The 18579-nt window shown below is 40.6% G+C and overlaps 1 protein-coding gene across 1 annotated transcript; it reads right to left on the bottom strand.

Moving 5' to 3' along the window:
• Positions 1-557: 557 nt before the first annotated feature.
• LOC121362602 (alcohol dehydrogenase 1) lies at positions 558-12825 on the bottom strand. Its single transcript, XM_041484237.1, has 9 exons — positions 12696-12825; positions 9718-9819; positions 8398-8536; positions 6231-6318; positions 5903-6122; positions 4907-5167; positions 4284-4419; positions 2884-3022; positions 558-1489 (listed from the first exon to the last, which is right to left on the bottom strand). Exons 1-9 carry the CDS (start codon positions 12711-12713, stop codon positions 1465-1467), a joined length of 1128 nt encoding a protein of 375 aa, XP_041340171.1. The 5' UTR covers positions 12714-12825; the 3' UTR covers positions 558-1464.
• Between the last annotated feature and the right edge of the window lie 5754 nt (positions 12826-18579).

The raw sequence follows: 18579 nt of genomic DNA on the forward strand, positions 1-18579 counted from the left end.
AAAATGTCCCTAATAAAAATTATTTCATGGGTTTATTGTTTTGGACTCCAGCAACTATCATACTAAAGATACTAACAGCTGGCATTTACTATGCTTGGCAGATGACAACCACAAAAATGGGCTTTGCATCATCCTGAAGAGGATAGAAGTGAGGTTTGTTGTACCTTAGCTCTTTTACACTGACGACTGAAGTTCAGCTCTCAATTGTTGTGTAAATTTAGTTTATATGTGTGTAAGGTTAAACTGTAATCTCTTGATTCCCATATCATTAAACTGTGATCTCTTGTCCTCAAATCATGAAACTAGCTGGGCCACTCAAAGACTCTTTCTGCTGACACAAACAGGTAAGCCATCCATAGCACAGTCCCCTTGCTTCACATGGCAGCCCTTCTACCCAGCTGCCATGCGTGTGAGTGCCTGTGAGCTCTGATTAGTCCATGCTAAAGATATGTCAATGTTGACCATATTTGCCAAGATAGAAATAGCCTCTGTTTCTGTTTCCACATTGCAAATTCAGAAAACAGTAAGATGCTTTATGTTTGTGTTGTTGCAAACTGTTACCAGTCACCTGGTTTTTCCCATTTATTCTGTATTCATACCTAAGAAATTAAGGAGCCTCCCCTTTGTATAATGGAAACAAAAAACAATATTGATGCACATTCGTATTTCTTCACACTGCTTCCCAAACATCAGAGGCATTTGTACAAATTAGCCAAAGGTCTTAAACCACACTGATCAACAACTAAAACAACCGCAAGGAAGAGGCATAAAGGTAAAAACACCCCAAAGTACCAAATACAAACCACGACACAGAACAACAATATACCAATTCTACATACAATATTTGGGAGTGTTAATCTGGTAAAATACTGAGTGGTGAGACATTCTCCAGTACCTAAGTCTATGATTTACTTAAATTATTAATTCAAACACATAGTCACCATAAAGTTTAATTTCTGCTATACCATTCCTTTCTTATTAGGCACTGGAATGATACAGTCATTCAGGATGGATACACAGTTCTAACCTAGAGTTTCACTATGCTGAACTGCATGTATAAATTTCTTAAGCTTGCAGAGTTATGGAAGCCTAAAGAAACAGTTTCCTTCCTTTTTATTGTATTAAAAGATTGCATATTATAAGTAATTTTTTAAAATCCAAGCTTTTTAGAACAGCTGTTTTAGAACAGGAGCAAGTCTTGTAATTCAAAACTAGCTATTAAGAAAAATTACAGCACAATATAAAGGATTTAAAATAAGAATGAGGAGAAAGAGGTAGAAGGAAAAAGATGGTTTAATTTATAAATTCTGTGCTTGAAATGTGGGGTTTGAGCTTAATTCTTTTATTCCAGGGTAGTGGTAGGTCTTTCAGAAAAGCCTTGGTTTGCATTTCATGTGAGTTGTATTGGAGGATGGTGAAGTTCATACTGGTGCTGAGCCATCTGCTGCTTAACGTCTGGGAATCCTAAAATGTCAGGACACTGCGGATGCTGCAATATAAAATGACAAGTTAGTGACTAGAAAATCCCCTGGGCTGGCATCAGCAGAACACTGCTGTTTTCTCTGATAATCTGTGCTATTGCTGTCAAACAGGTACCCCCTCCCTGCCTGCCCCAGCTTGCAGCAAAATGACAGAACAGATGTGCAAACTTTGCTGCAGATGTAGAGAACAAAATTCACAGAAGACTGCGAAGCCTTCACTGATGAAGCCCAGGGCTCCTGGTAATTAATTACCAGCTACAGCCAGAGAAGTTCCTCAGAGAGGGGCTTAGACACATCTTTCCAATTACAGAGTAACTGGGACAGCTTATTCTGCTCTGAAACACTGAAGGGTTATACTCCATAAAAATGATCAGCTGCAACATGCCTCCCTCTTCAGGCTGACTATCAGTATCTTAGCAAAGCTGCGGGCATCTCTGTCCTCATCACTTTCCTGTTTGTTGTACTAAAAACTAAAACTAACATTTATAGCCTATGTAAATTAAGGACAATCAAAAAATTAAGTGTGTGCTGCATCGTTAGAACCTGAGAACAAACCTCAGGGGCTGAAATCCTTTTGTTACTTGCTTTTTATATTCAGAGTGAGGAACATCTAAAATAACTGCTAGCAAATGACAATGAAAAGAAAATATGAATGTAATTCTCCAGACTGTAAGTTATAAACATCTAGAACTTTAACACATACTAAGATATACAAATGTATTTTCTACTTCTGCTAAGGACAATTTTCAATTCCCATGGTGAGTCTTGTTAAATGTCTCTGTCAAAAAATATTTCCAATTTCATTACCCTGTGAAAACAGTCTGAGCTGAATTTTCACAATATTTGAGGAAAGCACAAGAGCTAAATTCTGCGTTTGCAATGCATATTTATACCAAGTGCTTTCCTTTTTTAAAAGCTCTGATGCTCAAGGTAAAGTACCCAGCGACTTTAGGACCAATTGGACTGGGACTCTGTTCCTAACTCACAAGAGGGAGTGGGCTATTTCTGTGTTCCTGCTCCTCATCCTTATATGTTTATTGGAATATGATGTAGCTAACACTTGGCACTCTACAGCTTGGCACTCCCATGCTCCCTTGGTTGTGTGCTTTTTTCCACTGAGTACTGGGACTTCCTCAATTGTGTAGTCTTTTCTCCCTCTGCCACCCAGTGTCTCTGCTCAAACTAGAATCTGAAAGTTCCTCTGCAAGGGCCCGCTGCATTTCAGAGGCTGAAGGTTTGCTGGCTTTATGACTCCAGCTGCAGCTCATGGGAACACACTGGGAGGGATTAAGGGGCGTACTGGGCTGCCTTGCCCATTCTCTGCCATGAAGTCAGACTTTGTCTTCCCATACATCTCCTTTAGGTTATTTATACAGAACCTCTACAATGAAATTATGTTTACCTCTTTCCTGTCCTTAGAAGATCAAATCCTTCATTGATCTTTGTGAAAGGTAGTGTGTGGGTTATTAATGGATCCAGAACAAACTTTTTCTTCATGTAGTCAGCAACCAGTTTGGGAACTGCATCTTTACTCTTCCAGCCTGAAAAAAACCCCATAGAAAATGCATAATGAAATTAAATGCTTCTGAAAATACATAAAACCCAGGGCAGCTTAAATTTTTAAATCAACTTTCTATAGCACAGTAATAGGATGAAATGTGGCAGCATGGCTTTACCTTGGAAACACGGGGTGCCAGCAGAAAACACGGGACAAAGTGCAGCTATTCCACATATGACAGATGCAGAACACCAGTACAAATGTCAGTCTTTACAGAATCCAAACTTTCCCCCACATCAAACACTGTTTCAACTTAATCACATTTCATACAAAAGCCAGAGTGCTGACATCCATGTTGGTAAGTTGAAACGTGACTGTCTGCTCAAAACTGGGGAGTGGGTGGTGGATGTGTCTCTCTTTTCTTATAAGCACCACTAGATAAAGCTGTCATAAACAGTAGAATGCCCTTCCAGAGAAGCCTGATTTGTCTGTGCTATTTTATTCAGGTGTCTTTTGAATACATGAGAGGAACAGGTTACGAGTGAGAAAACCTGTTACTGGAAACAAGTTTTCTGTGGCCTTTGTGTTGAGCGAGCTAGGACTTGCTGAGTGTGGGACTGCTGAGAGAGCTCCAAAAAGAGAAAGAATGGGAAGGGACTGTTGGCAGCTGGCCAGGGGCTAAGCTGAGATCTGACCTTGGTGGAAATCAGCTGAGTGTATGCCCTGATGTCATTTACAGTCCTGACTGTCCATCTCTCCTGCTATCTCTTCCTCTCTTTCTATTCTTCTCACTCTCCTTTTTTGCACTTGCTCTTTTTCTCCTCTCTGTCCTCTCTCCCTCTTTATGATTTTTTCTTTTTTTTTTGCTTTATCTTCTATCCTTCTGTCTCCTCTTATCTCTCTCCTTATCTTTTTTCCTCCTCTTTATTTTTATCCAATGTACTCTCTCCCCTCCCCCTCATTTCTTTTTTGCTTCTCTCCCTTTTTTCTCATTTTCCTTCTTTCTTCTTTCTTCTTTCTTTTTCCTCCCTCTTTTTCTCTGTTTTCTTTTTTTGTCTCTCCTCTTTCTTTCTGTCTCTTCTTCCCTCCCTCCCTCCCTTTCTGTTTTTTTTTTCTTCCTTCACTTGCCATTATAGTTCCCATAATTAATTCCCTTTCAACTTCTTTATCAGCAAAAAACAGCCATCAATACTGCTTCCAATAACACAGCCACAGCAATTAATTTGATGTATCCTGTTTCAAGGATGTCAAGATGATTTGCAAGTTTCTCAAGCCAGTTAAATCACATCTTTCCAAGTCCTTACCTCCAAAGACAGAGCCTTTCCAGCTGCGACCAGTGAAGAGGAGCATGGGATCAAAAGTAATCTTTTGTGCTGCAGGGGGCACTCCCACAATCACACTGACTCCATAGTTATACTGACAACAGGCCAAGGCTGCAGTCTGCATTAGAAACAGAGGGACACCCAGAATCAGGCAAGATTTGTCCTTGGGGCACAGAAGTTTGAACTCCATCTCCTCCTCTCAGGGCTCTGCTTGCAATTAATTTTTTGTAACTGAAACCACATAAAAAATTGTCCATTGTATCTGCTCACACCATTGTATCTGCTCTCACTGGTTAAGTATATACTAGCTTTGCTCTTCTCACCCATTTTATCTAAACTATTAGTGATAAGCCACTTGTGGAGAGCCTGCGAAATATGTGACATGTAACCACCCTGGTTTGGCCAGGGCACTACAGTCAAGTTCCCTTTCCTAAATTTCTGAGCATGCTTCTGTCCCGGCATCTCAGTGGCCGACAGCTGGACTTAACAGGTTTGAAGTTAGCTTGGTACTCTGCCAGTGGCTCCCAGCTCCTCTTCCTCCTCAGTGCTTGGTGGCTTGGTGAAGGGAGTGCTAAGGAGTCTCACCCCATCTTCTGGTTGCATACCATGGTATCCGTACGGCCGATGACCTCGAAGGAGTAGTCCACACCCCCACCAGTCATTTCCATCAACACTTCGTGGATGGGCTTATTGAAGTCTTTAGGGTTGATGCAGTCGGTGGCTCCCAGCTCCTTGGCCTTGGCAAACTTGTCGCTGTTGATGTCCACGGCAATGATGCGGGAAGCTCCAGCTGCCTTGCAGCCTATGATAACGGAGAGGCCAACTCCTCCGAGGCCGAAGACAGCACAGGAGGAGCCTGGTTCCACCTATAATAACAACCATGTAAATATGGCATATGGTTACGGGCTAGGGAAAGTACCATGCATTTCCTCATTATCAACAGGATTTCACTTAAGCCACTTCTTGCAATTTAGAGATTACCTTCTGAGAAGGAATTTGCACATGGATACCTGCTAGTGCAGTAGCCAGCTGTATAATGCTGTTATAATGCTACATGTGACTAGGAGAAATTCTCCCTAAAATACATTTCTGAGACCAGCTTTTCATTATATGTCTCAGCTTCATGTTTAGACTCACCTTTTTTTATGATGTTTTATATTATGATGCTTTATATTTATTGCTTTATATTTATGTGGTGTTAAGTTCTGTAGTGTCACTCAACTCCTGACACTGCTAGCTCTAAAACTCACATTCATATATTGTTACAGTTGTGAGTGTTGCCTATATGTGTTGCTTCTATCTATTCCTAGACTTCAGTTACAATAAAAAAATGAACTCTATTGTAACATTTTTCTAGGGGTGGTAAAGCTATGAGGGAAAACAATATAGATGGTAATAAGTAATTTTACTGGATTTTGAATTGAAGACTTCTGAGTACCCTAGAGAGAGAATCTGAAGTAGGCAAAGAACTAGTATCTTCTTTCAACACTGAACTGAACAGAGTCTGTACCTCCTGGCTGCCATGCTGACAACCCACTTGAAGGCTACACAATCTTGAACAGACAGCATAAAATATCAGAAACACTCATCACAATATTTACCTTGGCAGTCTGCAGAGCAGCCCCGTAACCAGTTGAAAATCCACAGCCAATTAGACAGACTTTTTCCAGAGGAGCAGCAGAATCAATTTTGGTCACAGCAGATTCATGCAGTACTGTGTATTCACTGAAGGTACTTGTACCAAGAAAATGGTAAATTGCTTTTCCTTTACAGGTGAATCTGGTGGTGCCATCAGACATTAATCCAGGACTTGCACCAAGGCTGTTTGAAAGATGACCAGAAATAATGGCAAGTGAAATTTGTTGTTTGTAATCAGTTTTGGATAAAGTCAAATCAAATTGGGGTTGTAAGTAATCCAGGAAAACTCACTCAGTTTTACTGCACAAGTTACCCTTGGTGTTTAAGCAGTTCTTGCACTCCCCACACTGTGGAACAAAGAGTGGAATAACCTTGTCTCCTAGAAATAAAGCAGTAATGACAGAGGATTGAAAAAGGCAAACAAGACGCATGCAGGTAAAAACATGAAGCAAGTGTATTTAATCCCCAGGCAAATATGCACTAGGAATGCAGCCATGGTTTTATTTCCTTCTGCTGCATTTTTAAGATGAACCATCTCTTTGTGTTTTATATAAAAGACATAATTAGGGCAAAGTTATGACAACTAATTTTGATATGCAAAATTTCTGGTGTCTTCCCACAGAATTGAGTCAGACCTATGTCATAAAACCATGTTACCTACTGACACTTCTGAAGTACTTATTCAGCAGTTTATTGCTGAATATTCCTGTGTAAAAATAAGGTGGTAATACACCTTCTTTCAGTAAAGAAATGGAGATAAAAGTTGACATCCACTAGGACTGTAGATTGGAGTGCCAAGATAACGGGGCTGTAAACTGTGCATACAAAGAAGGGGGAATTAAACATTAAGTTGCCAGTCCTTTTGAGCATCTTTACTATATAGCAGTCCTATTACTGTTGCATTGAGTAAAGGTAGGTAAAATACTTGTCTGAGAAGCAGTGGCACACACAGTCTAAGCCAGCATTCTCTCATGTAATTCTCTAGCACAATTATGTGATTAACAAAGAAGCACATAGCTCCCCAGTGCAATTTTTTACTCCTATGCAATTTCCACAGCAAGGATATATGGTAAATGCCTGATAATCTCTAAACTGGTATTTCCTAATACCTATCAGTTTATGATTTGTCAGTTTTAAAACTGACTGTGGCTAATCCTTGACACATTGAAAGTGAAGGGAAATTTTTGATTTCCACCAAAAAATGAAAAATACCTACCGAACATTAAATGCCCCCACTGCCTCGATTCTGAGTTAACTTAGAACTGTGTTATGGTCTTAGTAATCATGTTGCTAAAGAAATGTTGCACAAGTGGAAGCCCTTTTTCAGAACTTGGAGATGTAAATTAAGCAACATCTGAGAAATGTGATTTTGTGCATGTATGTGTTCAGGCCTGCTATTTCAGCTCACCTGGAAACACAGGGCAGCTAGAATTAGACAACAGAGAGATCTTTGAACCCAGACATAACAGAAAAAGCAGCTAGAGCTGTCACTGAAATTTGCAATATACATACTTGTTTGGAGGTAAAGCAGATACCTCTAATAATTTTTTTTATACATACAAACCTGCTTTGGACAGACTTCATACTTGTCAGTATGGACAAAGACACTGGAAGTACAGAGGTGTTAAAAGTGGGTTACTCAGGTATCATAACAAACTGCCTGGAAATTGAGTGATTCTGTGTAGTTTTTTTTCACTGCATGTTTTCTCTTAAGAATTTACCCCTTGTTAGAATTTTTTTGGTCCTATGAAAGTGTGGAGGAATCCCATCTCATCTTGCAACACTTGGCTGAAAATTGTCATCTTTCACTGACTATCTGTGCACTGTGGCTCAAAGAGAACATAGGGAGAGGAGCAGCTGGTCCAGATGAGTGTCCTCAGAGCAATCCAGCCCTCAGGGAGCACTGCTGCTTCACCTGCACTGGTGCTGCCCACATGCAAAGCCTGCAGCAGGGTGGGCATCTCAGTTGTGCCCTGATGCTTTTAAAGTGAAGTAAGACCTAAGTTCTGGTCAACTGAAGTCAATGGATTATTTATCTGTTAAGAGAATTAAAAGGTGCTTTGACTTGTTTGTCATCTAGTGCTTTGCTTTGCCTTATCCTTGAGAAAGGTGAGCTGTATAAACTGTGTTCAGAGAACCTGCAGCTAATGCCTGATTTCATATGAGCAACAGCAAAGACTCTACGTTCTTAGTCCCACAACAGGAAAAACACTATGTAGGTGGGAAGCAAGCTGCAGATGTTTTTTGCCAAAACCAAAAGAAATTGAATAGAAAATCTGAAAGTATACTGGGGACACAGAAGGGTGTAAACAACAGGTTTATATCCTTTGAGGTATCCTTGAAAAAACTGAAATTGGAATATTTTCCTGTGCAGTAAAAATACTCATGAAAGAAATAATCTTTGACTTGAGGAGTCTGGAAACTCAGCACAGGATTTGTTTTCAGTGCTGTTTCATACCTGGCTTGACTGCAGTCACTCCCTGCCCAACACTCTCCACAACACCAGCTGCTTCATGCCCAAGAATTATTGGAAAAGGCATAACCATTGCACCAGTTACCACATGGTCATCAGAGCGGCAGATCCCAGTGGCCACGATCTGATTCACAGGGAAGACAAGAATATTTCTGCATTTAACTGTGTCACGTCATATGGAAGTGAAAGTGGAAGTGAAATTATATTCTACATTTGGAGAAGCCACTTGCTTCTCTCCAAATCCAATCTGCACAGAATAAATCTACAGGTAAAACAAATTTAGTTGTCTGATTTAAGATTTTCATGGTGTCTCTCAGTCTTTAATCTACAGGGCAAAGCTCCTTTGTGAATGTTTGCTATGCAGTACTGAGCTCTATAGGGAGTCTGATAGTTTTTCTGTAGAACCAATGTTCTAGCAATACAATTATATAGGGAGAACAGGGTAAATGAAATTATTCCTAATATTAAGATACAAATACTTAAAAAGGAAGTGTGAAATATTATATAAATATTATAAAATTATGTAAATACAAATTAACCATCATAGATTATAAACATAGAAATATTGTGTATTTTTTGTATTTATTACATTTAGATTATATGACAATATATAATAGATATTTTATATAAATTATGTATTAAAGAATTATTTTCTATTACATATAATTACACAATAATTACATTATTGTGATCTGTATATATTTAAAATATTTGTATATATTACATTAAAAAAATTAAGCTAAATAGTGGTTTATTTTGCCTTTTCTCCCAGCTAGAACAGCATTGTTTCTTTTGAAATATTCAGGTATGTGTTTACAACTTTTATTCTGACAAATGGATTTGTCAACCCCAACAGAGGGTTTTCCTCATGTGTGTAACACTTGAAGCTATTCAAAAATTAAGGCAGCTGCTGAGTTCAACTGAGGCCAATACCCAGGTAAAAAAGGAAGCTCCCAGGCCTAATGAGCTATTTCCTAGCAAAGATTCAAACAAAGTAAAAGACATGTTCTTGCTCCACACTACAGGGACTTCTCATTTTTGCCTTGTATTGTAATTTTTTTCAGCCTATTAGAAAAACAGATGTTAGTGACCCAAAAACACAACCCTGAAAAAGTTTTTTTAAAAGAACCTTTTAAAAGGAAGTTTAAAGAATTTTAAACATGTTACATAGGAGCTCACTGATTAGTAACTACTTTCTAGTAGAATGTTTTCTGCTTGGGTCTTAAAAATTTATATAACTAATTCTGATTAAAAGCAAGATAGAATGCAAGTCATAGGAGTTGTTTCAAATTTTATTTTCAGTACCTTTATGCGAACTTCATGTTCTTTTGGTGGGGCAACTTCCACTTCCTCAATACTGAATGGTTTATTGGCTTCCCACAGCACTGCTGCCTTGCATTTAATAACCTGCAAACAGAGCAAAGAAAATGGGAATGGCACTTGCATTTTCAAGTCACCACACAGATTCTTCCCTTTCTTCATGTGAAACTCCTGTTCATATTTGTGGAGACAAGAGGGAAACTACAGGGAAGAAAACCAAACAACAAAAAAGTCAACACCAAAGGTCAGCGTAAGCCTGGTTTTCCCCCCACCAAGATCATGTCTGACTTTGCTCATCATTCTGTCGCTTTTATCAAGTTTTCAGCTGCATGTGTAATAGTGTCCTAGGTAATGGGATACCCTACCCATTCTCATTGCCCTTTGCTAATTCCCGTGGTCAATTTCTTTTGCTGTGTTGGAGTACTTGTCTGTATCTTCTTGAAGATGGCACACTAAATGATGTCACTTATCAGGCTGTGATGAAGTCTGCATTGCCTAGAACTGTGTTGGGAACTGACAAATTGCTAAAAATGGGATTCCGAGCCTAGTACAGATTTATAAACCTTCTAATAGAGCCCAAGTTCAGCCATGAGGTGAGGCTGAAAGGACACCTGTGCAAATAGATGTAGCACTACACAGAGGTAATCTTGAGCAGTCCCTTTAAGTGCAGTATTATCCATGCTAAGGTACCCCCCTTCTCAGAAGGCATATATAACTCAGATGGATTTACTACCCAACTATCCAAGACAGTTTTTCTCTCATCTCTTAGACTGAAGTTTGTCCATGAACTCTTCAGGCTTGTTCCTGGTAATGGCAGGCCTTAGGGCTCCTTTGACCATCTGCCACTGGGCGAAAAAAATCCCCTCAGAAAAGAGAAGATCATTGTTCACACCTCATCCCAGGCTCTCTAACAGGTTTCCTCCCTGCAATCCTAGTGTATTCAAAAGCAGTGGGACCTCTCTGTCCCCATAATTGCTGATCCTCCTTGGAGGTGTTTAAAGATCTCATCCTGGGTGTTTAAATAACCCCAGTCCCTGAAATATGATTTTCTTGGGTGACAAGCTATAAAGTCCTCAGTCCTTCTGTTAAGTCTACTGACTGCAAGTGTTCAGATGGCATTATCTTGAGAAGGAAATGGAGGGGAATCAAATCCAGGATGCAAGAAGTTTAGCACATGCATATTTATCCTGTGTGACCAGGACAACTTAACACCAGCATGCTGCCAAAGTCACAGGGAAAAACAGAAAACAAAGAAATTTTTAGTATCAAAGCTTTTGAAGTAGAAGTAGAAATAATGTCTGATTATCCACAAACTGAAAACTGGTAACAAAGAAAATAATTACTAGGAAATACTAAACATATGAAATAAAACAGCAGACTTCCAGCAGCTAGACACAGAAGTGGGATGGGCACAATGTTTGAAAAAAAAGTGCATCAAGAGATATTTGCACTAAATTGCAATGTAATGTTTAGATGCAAGTGTGATTAGTGAAAAAATCACAAGTGTGGTCAAAGATCACATTTCTAAGGGCACCAACTTGCTTTAAAAAAAGGCAGTATATTTATTTATATTGTATCCCATGTAACACAGTGATGATTCCATGACTTGCTCATGCAAAGCACATGTAGTGTTTCTAATAACAAAGGTGGCCAAGAAGTGTGCATTGCCAAGAACAAACAAATCTCTCCTATAATGAGACCTTACTTAACTATGTAATTTTCTGACTGCTTAATCCCTGTGAGCTTTTACAGATTGCCACAAGATCCCACAGAGGCGGCAACAGCACACTATCACCCACTTCATCTGCTAAAAAAGCACTGTCTTAAGAGTTGTTTCTCTGCTCGTGCGTTCTACCAGCCGTGTGAGTTACTGCAGTGGGGGAGGGCAGGTGTAGAAACACACCCTTTTGCAGGACACAAGGATTATGCTGCTTGGTTACATAAATTGCCCTGTAACTCCCGTGTTATTCCAAGATAAACATGGTGAAATCAAAGCAGTTAAGCTATATCACAACACTGCATTTACTGTGCTCCATCTAATGCTGAGTAGAGGACTGAACTTGGTGAATCTACCTAGAGTGGACTACAACTAATTTTGCACTTGCAGTAACTAAAAGAGCATTTTTTTTCCTTTCTCTTTTGGTTTTAGAATAGTGAAGACAGCTGGCAGTAACAGCAAATGATCTTGGTACTATCTTAAGGCACATTCTAGCAAGGTGCATGCTTTCAATTGTTTTCCATTTCTAGTTGCTTGTCCCTTAATCCCTCTTGCAGGTCCCTGGGTGCCTGTTAGCATCTTGCCAGCAGTGCAAGAAGGAACATGTATTGGTATCAACCTCCATCTCTCTTGTCATCTAATTTCTAGCAAAGGTGTAACTTCAATCCCAGCTCAGTATTGCATTGAATGTGAAATTTACTTCTGGTCTTCATTAACTAAAGTTTGAGACTTGTTATATGCATATTCAAATTTAATGACTGTCCTAATGCCAGCACAATTCACCCTGAAATTTAACACAATATTAGCTATATCTTCTTTTTAGAAAACAAGCTGATAGAATTATAAATAAGCTAAAAATAGTTTAAAAATAGTTTAAATAGTAGGATCTCAGAATAGAAACTGATAGATCATTACATTGGTCTAAACACTCAGTACATTCTATCATATTTTAAACTATGCAATCAGAGATTGAAAAGTTTGCTAACTCAGACAGGATGTTATACTTATTGCGGTGCTGGTACCTTATGTTGCCTCAAATAAACTATTGCCTTGAAGAGTTAACAACCATTTCCTAGGAAACTACAGTAGCCTGCAAATAAAGGCAGCTCTTCTGTACCAGCTTCATCATAAACTCTAATCTGTGCTATACCACCAGGACTTACAGTGTCCCTGCAAATAATTCACCTTTAAAAATGCATTACTCAGTTGCAGCAAAGAAATTTTCCTAATACAAACTGTTGCTTACTTTGCCTGCCGTGCTCATGTTGACGGGTGTTTCGAATCTTGCCACCGCTGGTTTCTTGCACCAAGAACTCAGTCACCCCCAGAGCAGCTGGGTTTCTGGTACCACAAGTCCTCTCCAGCACACTGCAACCTGGTTGTGTGAAGTGCTCCCACAAGTGGACTGCTCTGATCTTTTAGCCAAGCCTCCCAGCTCAGAGTCCCACCCCTTAATCAGAAAAAGTGCTAGAATGAGAGTGAATGAGAGTGAATCACTCATCTGATGAAACCTCACTCTTTCAGTGCTTCCGTCTTCCTGACTCCTTTGTCATGCTCCTCCCTTCCCTTTTTTGCAGCTCACCTGTGGTTGCCCTTAACATCATGGGACAAAAGCAACAGCCCTGGCTGGAAGCTGTTTCCCTTTTTCCACCTCCCTGGAAGCTGATCTCCCAACCCACTACTCTCAGGGGCACTGTAGTTTCAAAGAGAAACGGAGAGAGTGGCTCTTGAATTCACAGCACAGTGCGAACATGAAGGCATTGCTGATGAACTTTGGTGACATTTGTAAGAGCCCAGCTCATCTATTAAAACATGGGATTATGCAAGCTGCTTAAGAAACATACACTGACTGTGTATGTGACTGTGGCTGTGGCTGTATGTGCTCCTGAATTCTTAGTGTTACAGTCTGGCTACTCATTAATCTGTTGGAATGGCTTTCACTTCACTGTGTCCAAGGACAATGTGCCAGTCATGCTGATGGCAGAACAAAAATCAGTAAGTCAGAAGTGCTGCAACAGAATGTTTCTTATCACATGCAACACCCTGCCTGTTTTGTGAGTGCCTGACCTGTTGGTTCTGTCAATACCCACAAGCATAGCCCCCATCACTGCTCACATGCCCACACACTTGCCCTCTCCTGGCACTACACGTTGGTGCAAGGGATTGGGTGGAAGTCAGCACTGCATGTCTTTCCTGGGGACCTCAAGCCCCATCTATTTTTAATTTATGCCCAGCATCCTGAAATCAAGATTTTTCCTTCATAAACAAGTAAAAAGATAAAATGCTGCATATAACCTGACTAGTAATTACTAAGTATAGCACTCTCTCATGTTTACCTGTATGACTGTAATTAATTCAACAAGAGATTCTTCTCTTCCCTAGTCATGCTGGCTACTCTATTTCTGATCCAGGCCAGGATGCCACTGGCCTTCTTGGCCGCCTAAGCACATGCTGGCTCATGTTCAGCTGCTGTCAACCTGCACCCCAGGTCCTTTTCCTCCAGGCAGCTTTTCCTGTGGTGCTGCCTGGGGTTGATGTTACTGAGGGCAGGACTTGGCACTTGGCCTAGTGGAAGCTCTCTGCTGGTTTGGGCTGTTGCAGAGTTAGTTTTCTTCACTGTGGCTGGTTTGGGACTGGGTTTTGGATTTGTGCTGAACATAGGGCTGATAATGTAGGGATGTTTTTATTATTGCTAAGCATGGTTTACAGAGCCAAGACCTTTTCTGTGTTTCATATGGCCACACTGGTGAGGAAATTGGGGATGCGTGGGAGGCTGGGAGGAGACACTGCCCGGACAGGTGACCCAAACTGACCAAAGGGCTGTAGCAGACCACATGAAATCATGCTCAGTATATAAAGTGGGGGAAGAAGGAGGAAGGCGTGGACATTTGGAGTGATGGCATTTGTCTTCCGAAGTCACCATTACACATGATAGGGCCTGCTCCTGTTAATGTGTTTATATAAACATTTTTAAATTGTCTTTAATGGCAGTAACCAGATTAAGTTCTAGTTGGGCTTTGGCCCTTCTAATTTTCTCCCTGCAAAAACTCACGTCCTTGTAATCCTCCTGAGCTCTCAGCCCTTTCTTCCAAAGGCCATAAACTCTCCTTTTTTGTTTCAAGCTCCAGCCAAAGCTCTCCAGTCCTCTCAGGAGGTACAACCTAGTGATTTGCACTTCCTAAAATAACTTGTGTGAGAATGAAGTATTTCTAGTCCACTCTATTCCTTGATATTTATCTTTCTCCTTTCCTCCCTTCTTTTGTACTTGATGATTTTAGAGGTCTTTTCCAACCAATCCCATCCCTTTTCCTTATTGGTTTATTTCTCATATCCCTTTATGTTTCCTTTCCCCTCAAAACTTTCCTCACATCTTTAGCTATATGCATATCCAGGCCATAACTTTTTTTTTTTTTTCTCCAACTGAGAACACTGGATCAGACACTGGTTCCTGTCTGCAGCCTGTGCAGGGATAGGTGTCGTGGTCTTTAGGCAAAAGGTGACAAGAAAAGAGACTGCACAGGGTTCCAGTGAAGCACAAGCAGACTTGCACAACCATGTTGCAGAAGTTGCTTTATTTGCCTTGCTCTGCCTCATTCTTAAAGATAAATGAGGGTGAGGCTCCAGCTCAGGGCATACAGTGGCCCTGGCATGCAGGGAAACCACAGTGTCACCCCTTTACAACTTGCTTGCACAGGCCCTCTGCTGAACCCTTTGCCGGAAAATACTTAGCTGCTCCCTAGACCTCTCCACTTCTAGGGCTGTTCACTGTAAAGAGAATTTTTCTCTATGTTTATCTATATGTTGTGCAATTCTCTTCTTTCTGGTGACCAGTGACATGACCCAAGGGGATGGCATGAAGTTGTGTTGGGGGTTTAAGTTGAATATTAGAAAAAGGTTTTTCACCTAGAGGATGGTTGGGCACTTGAACAGGCTTCCCAAGGCAGTGGTCACAGCACCAGACTGACAGAATTCAAGAAGGGTTTGGACAATGCTCTCAGGCACAGAGTGTGACTCTTGGGGCTGCCCTGTGCAGGGCCAGGAGTTGGACTTTGATGCAGGACCCTTCCAGGGATAGCCTGTAATTCTAGGAAAATATGATGCATAATTCCTTTATCGTTTTTTTATCTCACTTTATCCAACTGAAAATGATGCAGTAATATCCCCTCTCCAGTGATTTATTAACCTCAGCAGATAACCACACATTAACCTCAGTGAAATGTGTGTCAGAGGCTGAAGACAAAGAACCTACTGGAGGTGTTCATGGCTGGTGAGCCGGCACACACAAGTTAGAAGCAGTGGGCAAAGGCCTGTTCTTGCAACCCCAGGTTATCTTCACTTGGGGACCGTAACTTGGGCAAATGTTATGAAACACTGACCATGCTGAGCAGATTGTAGCCATAGCTACAGTTTCTGCCTACAAGGCACTTGTAGGGGAAAGTGGTTCTTTGCTGCCACTTCACAGGCAGCACAGCTTGCTTCCCACTCCTTACTCCTGCCAGGGCTGAGAAACCTTGCACTGCTTGCTTGCCTGAAGCAGTGCATGATGTTTGACTCCAGGTGAAGAGAGCTAGTGCTTTCTGAAACAGCTTTTTTGTAACGAAGAGTTAGTTCTGCACTGAACCTGGATCTATTTAACAGGAGACTATTTTAACCACAGCTCAAGTGACCTAGCTGTTTAGAGAGAAAAAAAAAAAAAAAAGCTTTTAATAGCAGTTATACATCACAGATTTTACTGACAAATAATAAAATGCATACTGGCTTTAGCTAAAACTTTAGCATTTTTTAAAATAGGTTACTTCTTCCTTATCTACCATGCTGATTTTTAAGCCCACCAAGGTACCTTTCTTTCTTTCAGACAGTGAACTTAGCTGTTAAGAAAATAAACCATCTGGAGGGTGTTTATATTGAAAATCCAGCATTTCTTCCTACTGTGTAATGGCAATTTCCAAGTTACCCTCTTATGAGTCACTTCTGAAGAAGTTGGTAACGCAAAAGCTCTGGGACACACGTTAGTAGAAGATAGAAAAAAGAGCAACATTTTTGCAGTCACACCTTACACAGTATAGAAGCTGTGACTGCTTCCTTTGTATTTTTCCACCTGCACATTTAAGGATGTCCAAAAGATTAGGTATATAAAAATACAAACCCTGCAAGTGTTCATTATTATGGAAGCACAGGGATTGAGCAGAACTAGCAGGCAAGGCACGTTATGCCCTTCAAAAAGTTTAGGGATCATATCTGAAGATTATACAAATGTGCATGGCACGGCAATGGAGCTGAATTAAGTACATACAGGATGACGTCCAGTTTTGTGAGAATGTGAACAAAGACATCCAGAAATAAACACCTTTCCAAACACACAGAGGAAGTAAATCAACTGCTCACAGGACAATGCCTTATTCATTTTAGTAAGCTGAAGAAATGCTAAAGGTGAAAGGTGCAAACTAGCTTGTGGGTTTTGAGCAAGTATTAGAAGAATTTGAAAGGGAAAATAATGTCCAAGGAGAGTACTCAGTCAAGCATGAACAACCCTTTTTTAAATAATGCCTTTTCTTCATTTTAAGTCTCTTATCATAGCCAAACAAGGCAAACAGGAAATTAAAAAGCATATCTTACAGTACTTGAAGTAAAAATGCAGCAAAAGGGAATAAATATGAATCAAACATTTGATTATTTGGCTTTAGGATTGTCAGTAGTAGATGCTGTTGTTCCAGCTAACAAAGCCACCTTCTTGGAAGAGAGACAATTAAGGTACACATTTCAAAGATGGGCCAACTTTATTCAGCTTTAGATTTGGAAGTCACACTGAAGTCCATCTCTGCTTTTCAAAATAACTTATGATAAGAATGTGTGCTTACTGATAGCTTATTTTAAAATCCTCCTGCAGAATAAATGGATACTTTACAATAATATGAACCAATACCAATAATGATGCAGTGAACCTGTGATCTTCAGTGTGATCTACAGCACAGCCTGAGCAATAAAAAGTTCTGTTTAAATCAGAGGAACACTGAACTCTTCAAACTTCCCTGACCTTATCCTCAATCTCTAAGGATTTTAGGAATGCCACATCCTGCACTCCTGCAGCTGGCAGTCACATTGCCCCAAAACTGCCCTGAGTACATGTGCCTTGTCATGCACACAGGATTTTGGAATAACCATCAGTGTGGATCCCCTTGGACAGCTACACCCCTGTGCAGCGTGCCAGTGTGCACTGCAAAACCCACCATCGTTGTCAACTTTGTGACCAAAAGCCTCTGAGATGGGGCAGTTCAGAGAGGCTCGTTTCTACTCAGATGCTCTTCTGCAGAGTCGTGTCTCGAGTCAAACACTACTGCTCTATAAGCAAACATAGCGTCAATGAGCATATGGGACATGTGGAAGCCAAAGCAAAGGCAAATTGACCTGAATCCAGGAAATGGACAAGAAGGGGGAAAGTACAGTAACCTGTAGCAGTACAGTGTTTGGGAAATTGTCACAACATGGATGCAGATAAACACTGCTGAGGTTCCTGACTTCAGAAATCTGAACCAAGGAGATTGAGGCTCGGTGGGAAGGGGACAAAACAACAGGATTACTTATGGCACCTTGCTGTGACCTCCCCACTGCATGCAACTAAAAGCGAGTTTGCCCATTTCAGTGAGAAGGTTTTACTTTCTGCTATATCCCCTTCTTATTTTCTGTTTCTTTCTTTTCAGGTTCCTTGAGGCGTACCTTTATTGCCTTTTTAATGCTTTCCTAGGTTTAAATATCTCTGGATGTAGTCTGCTGCCCAGCATGGCTGAGCAATAGTTCTGGCAGTACCTGAAACTTTACAAAGCTTAGTGATGAAAGTCAGAGCTTTCTTAAGCTCAACAAGGACGCCTGGTGGTGAAACACAGGGATCCTGTTCTTCTAGAGCTTCTGTGCAGATTGTTTTTTTAATGTTCTGTTCTTCAACATCGTGGCCTGGGAACAAATCACATCAGAGGTCTCTAAGTCTTGGTCAGACAAGCAGGTCAGAGCTGATCTTCCCTGAGCACAGCACGGTGAAGCAGAGAACTTCTCAGTGTGTTTTCCCACAGTTTCATTAACTTCGTACAGCTAAAGCTGGTTCAAAGAAAGATCTTTCTGTAAGAAGTGCCTAAAGC

The sequence above is a fragment of the Pyrgilauda ruficollis genome, unplaced genomic scaffold (genome assembly GCF_017590135.1).
Source record: "Pyrgilauda ruficollis isolate IOZ18807 unplaced genomic scaffold, ASM1759013v1 scaffold65, whole genome shotgun sequence".
Lineage (NCBI taxonomy): Eukaryota > Metazoa > Chordata > Aves > Passeriformes > Passeridae > Pyrgilauda > Pyrgilauda ruficollis.

Coding starts and splice junctions, on each gene's coding strand:
- LOC121362602 (XM_041484237.1), bottom strand. Junction 6,319..8,397: donor AGTGACTGCAGTCAAGCCAG/GTATGAAACAGC, acceptor CTTTATTTCTAG/GAGACAAGGTTATTCCACTC. Junction 5,168..5,902: donor CTGCTCTGCAGACTGCCAAG/GTAAATATTGTG, acceptor TTGTTATTATAG/GTGGAACCAGGCTCCTCCTG.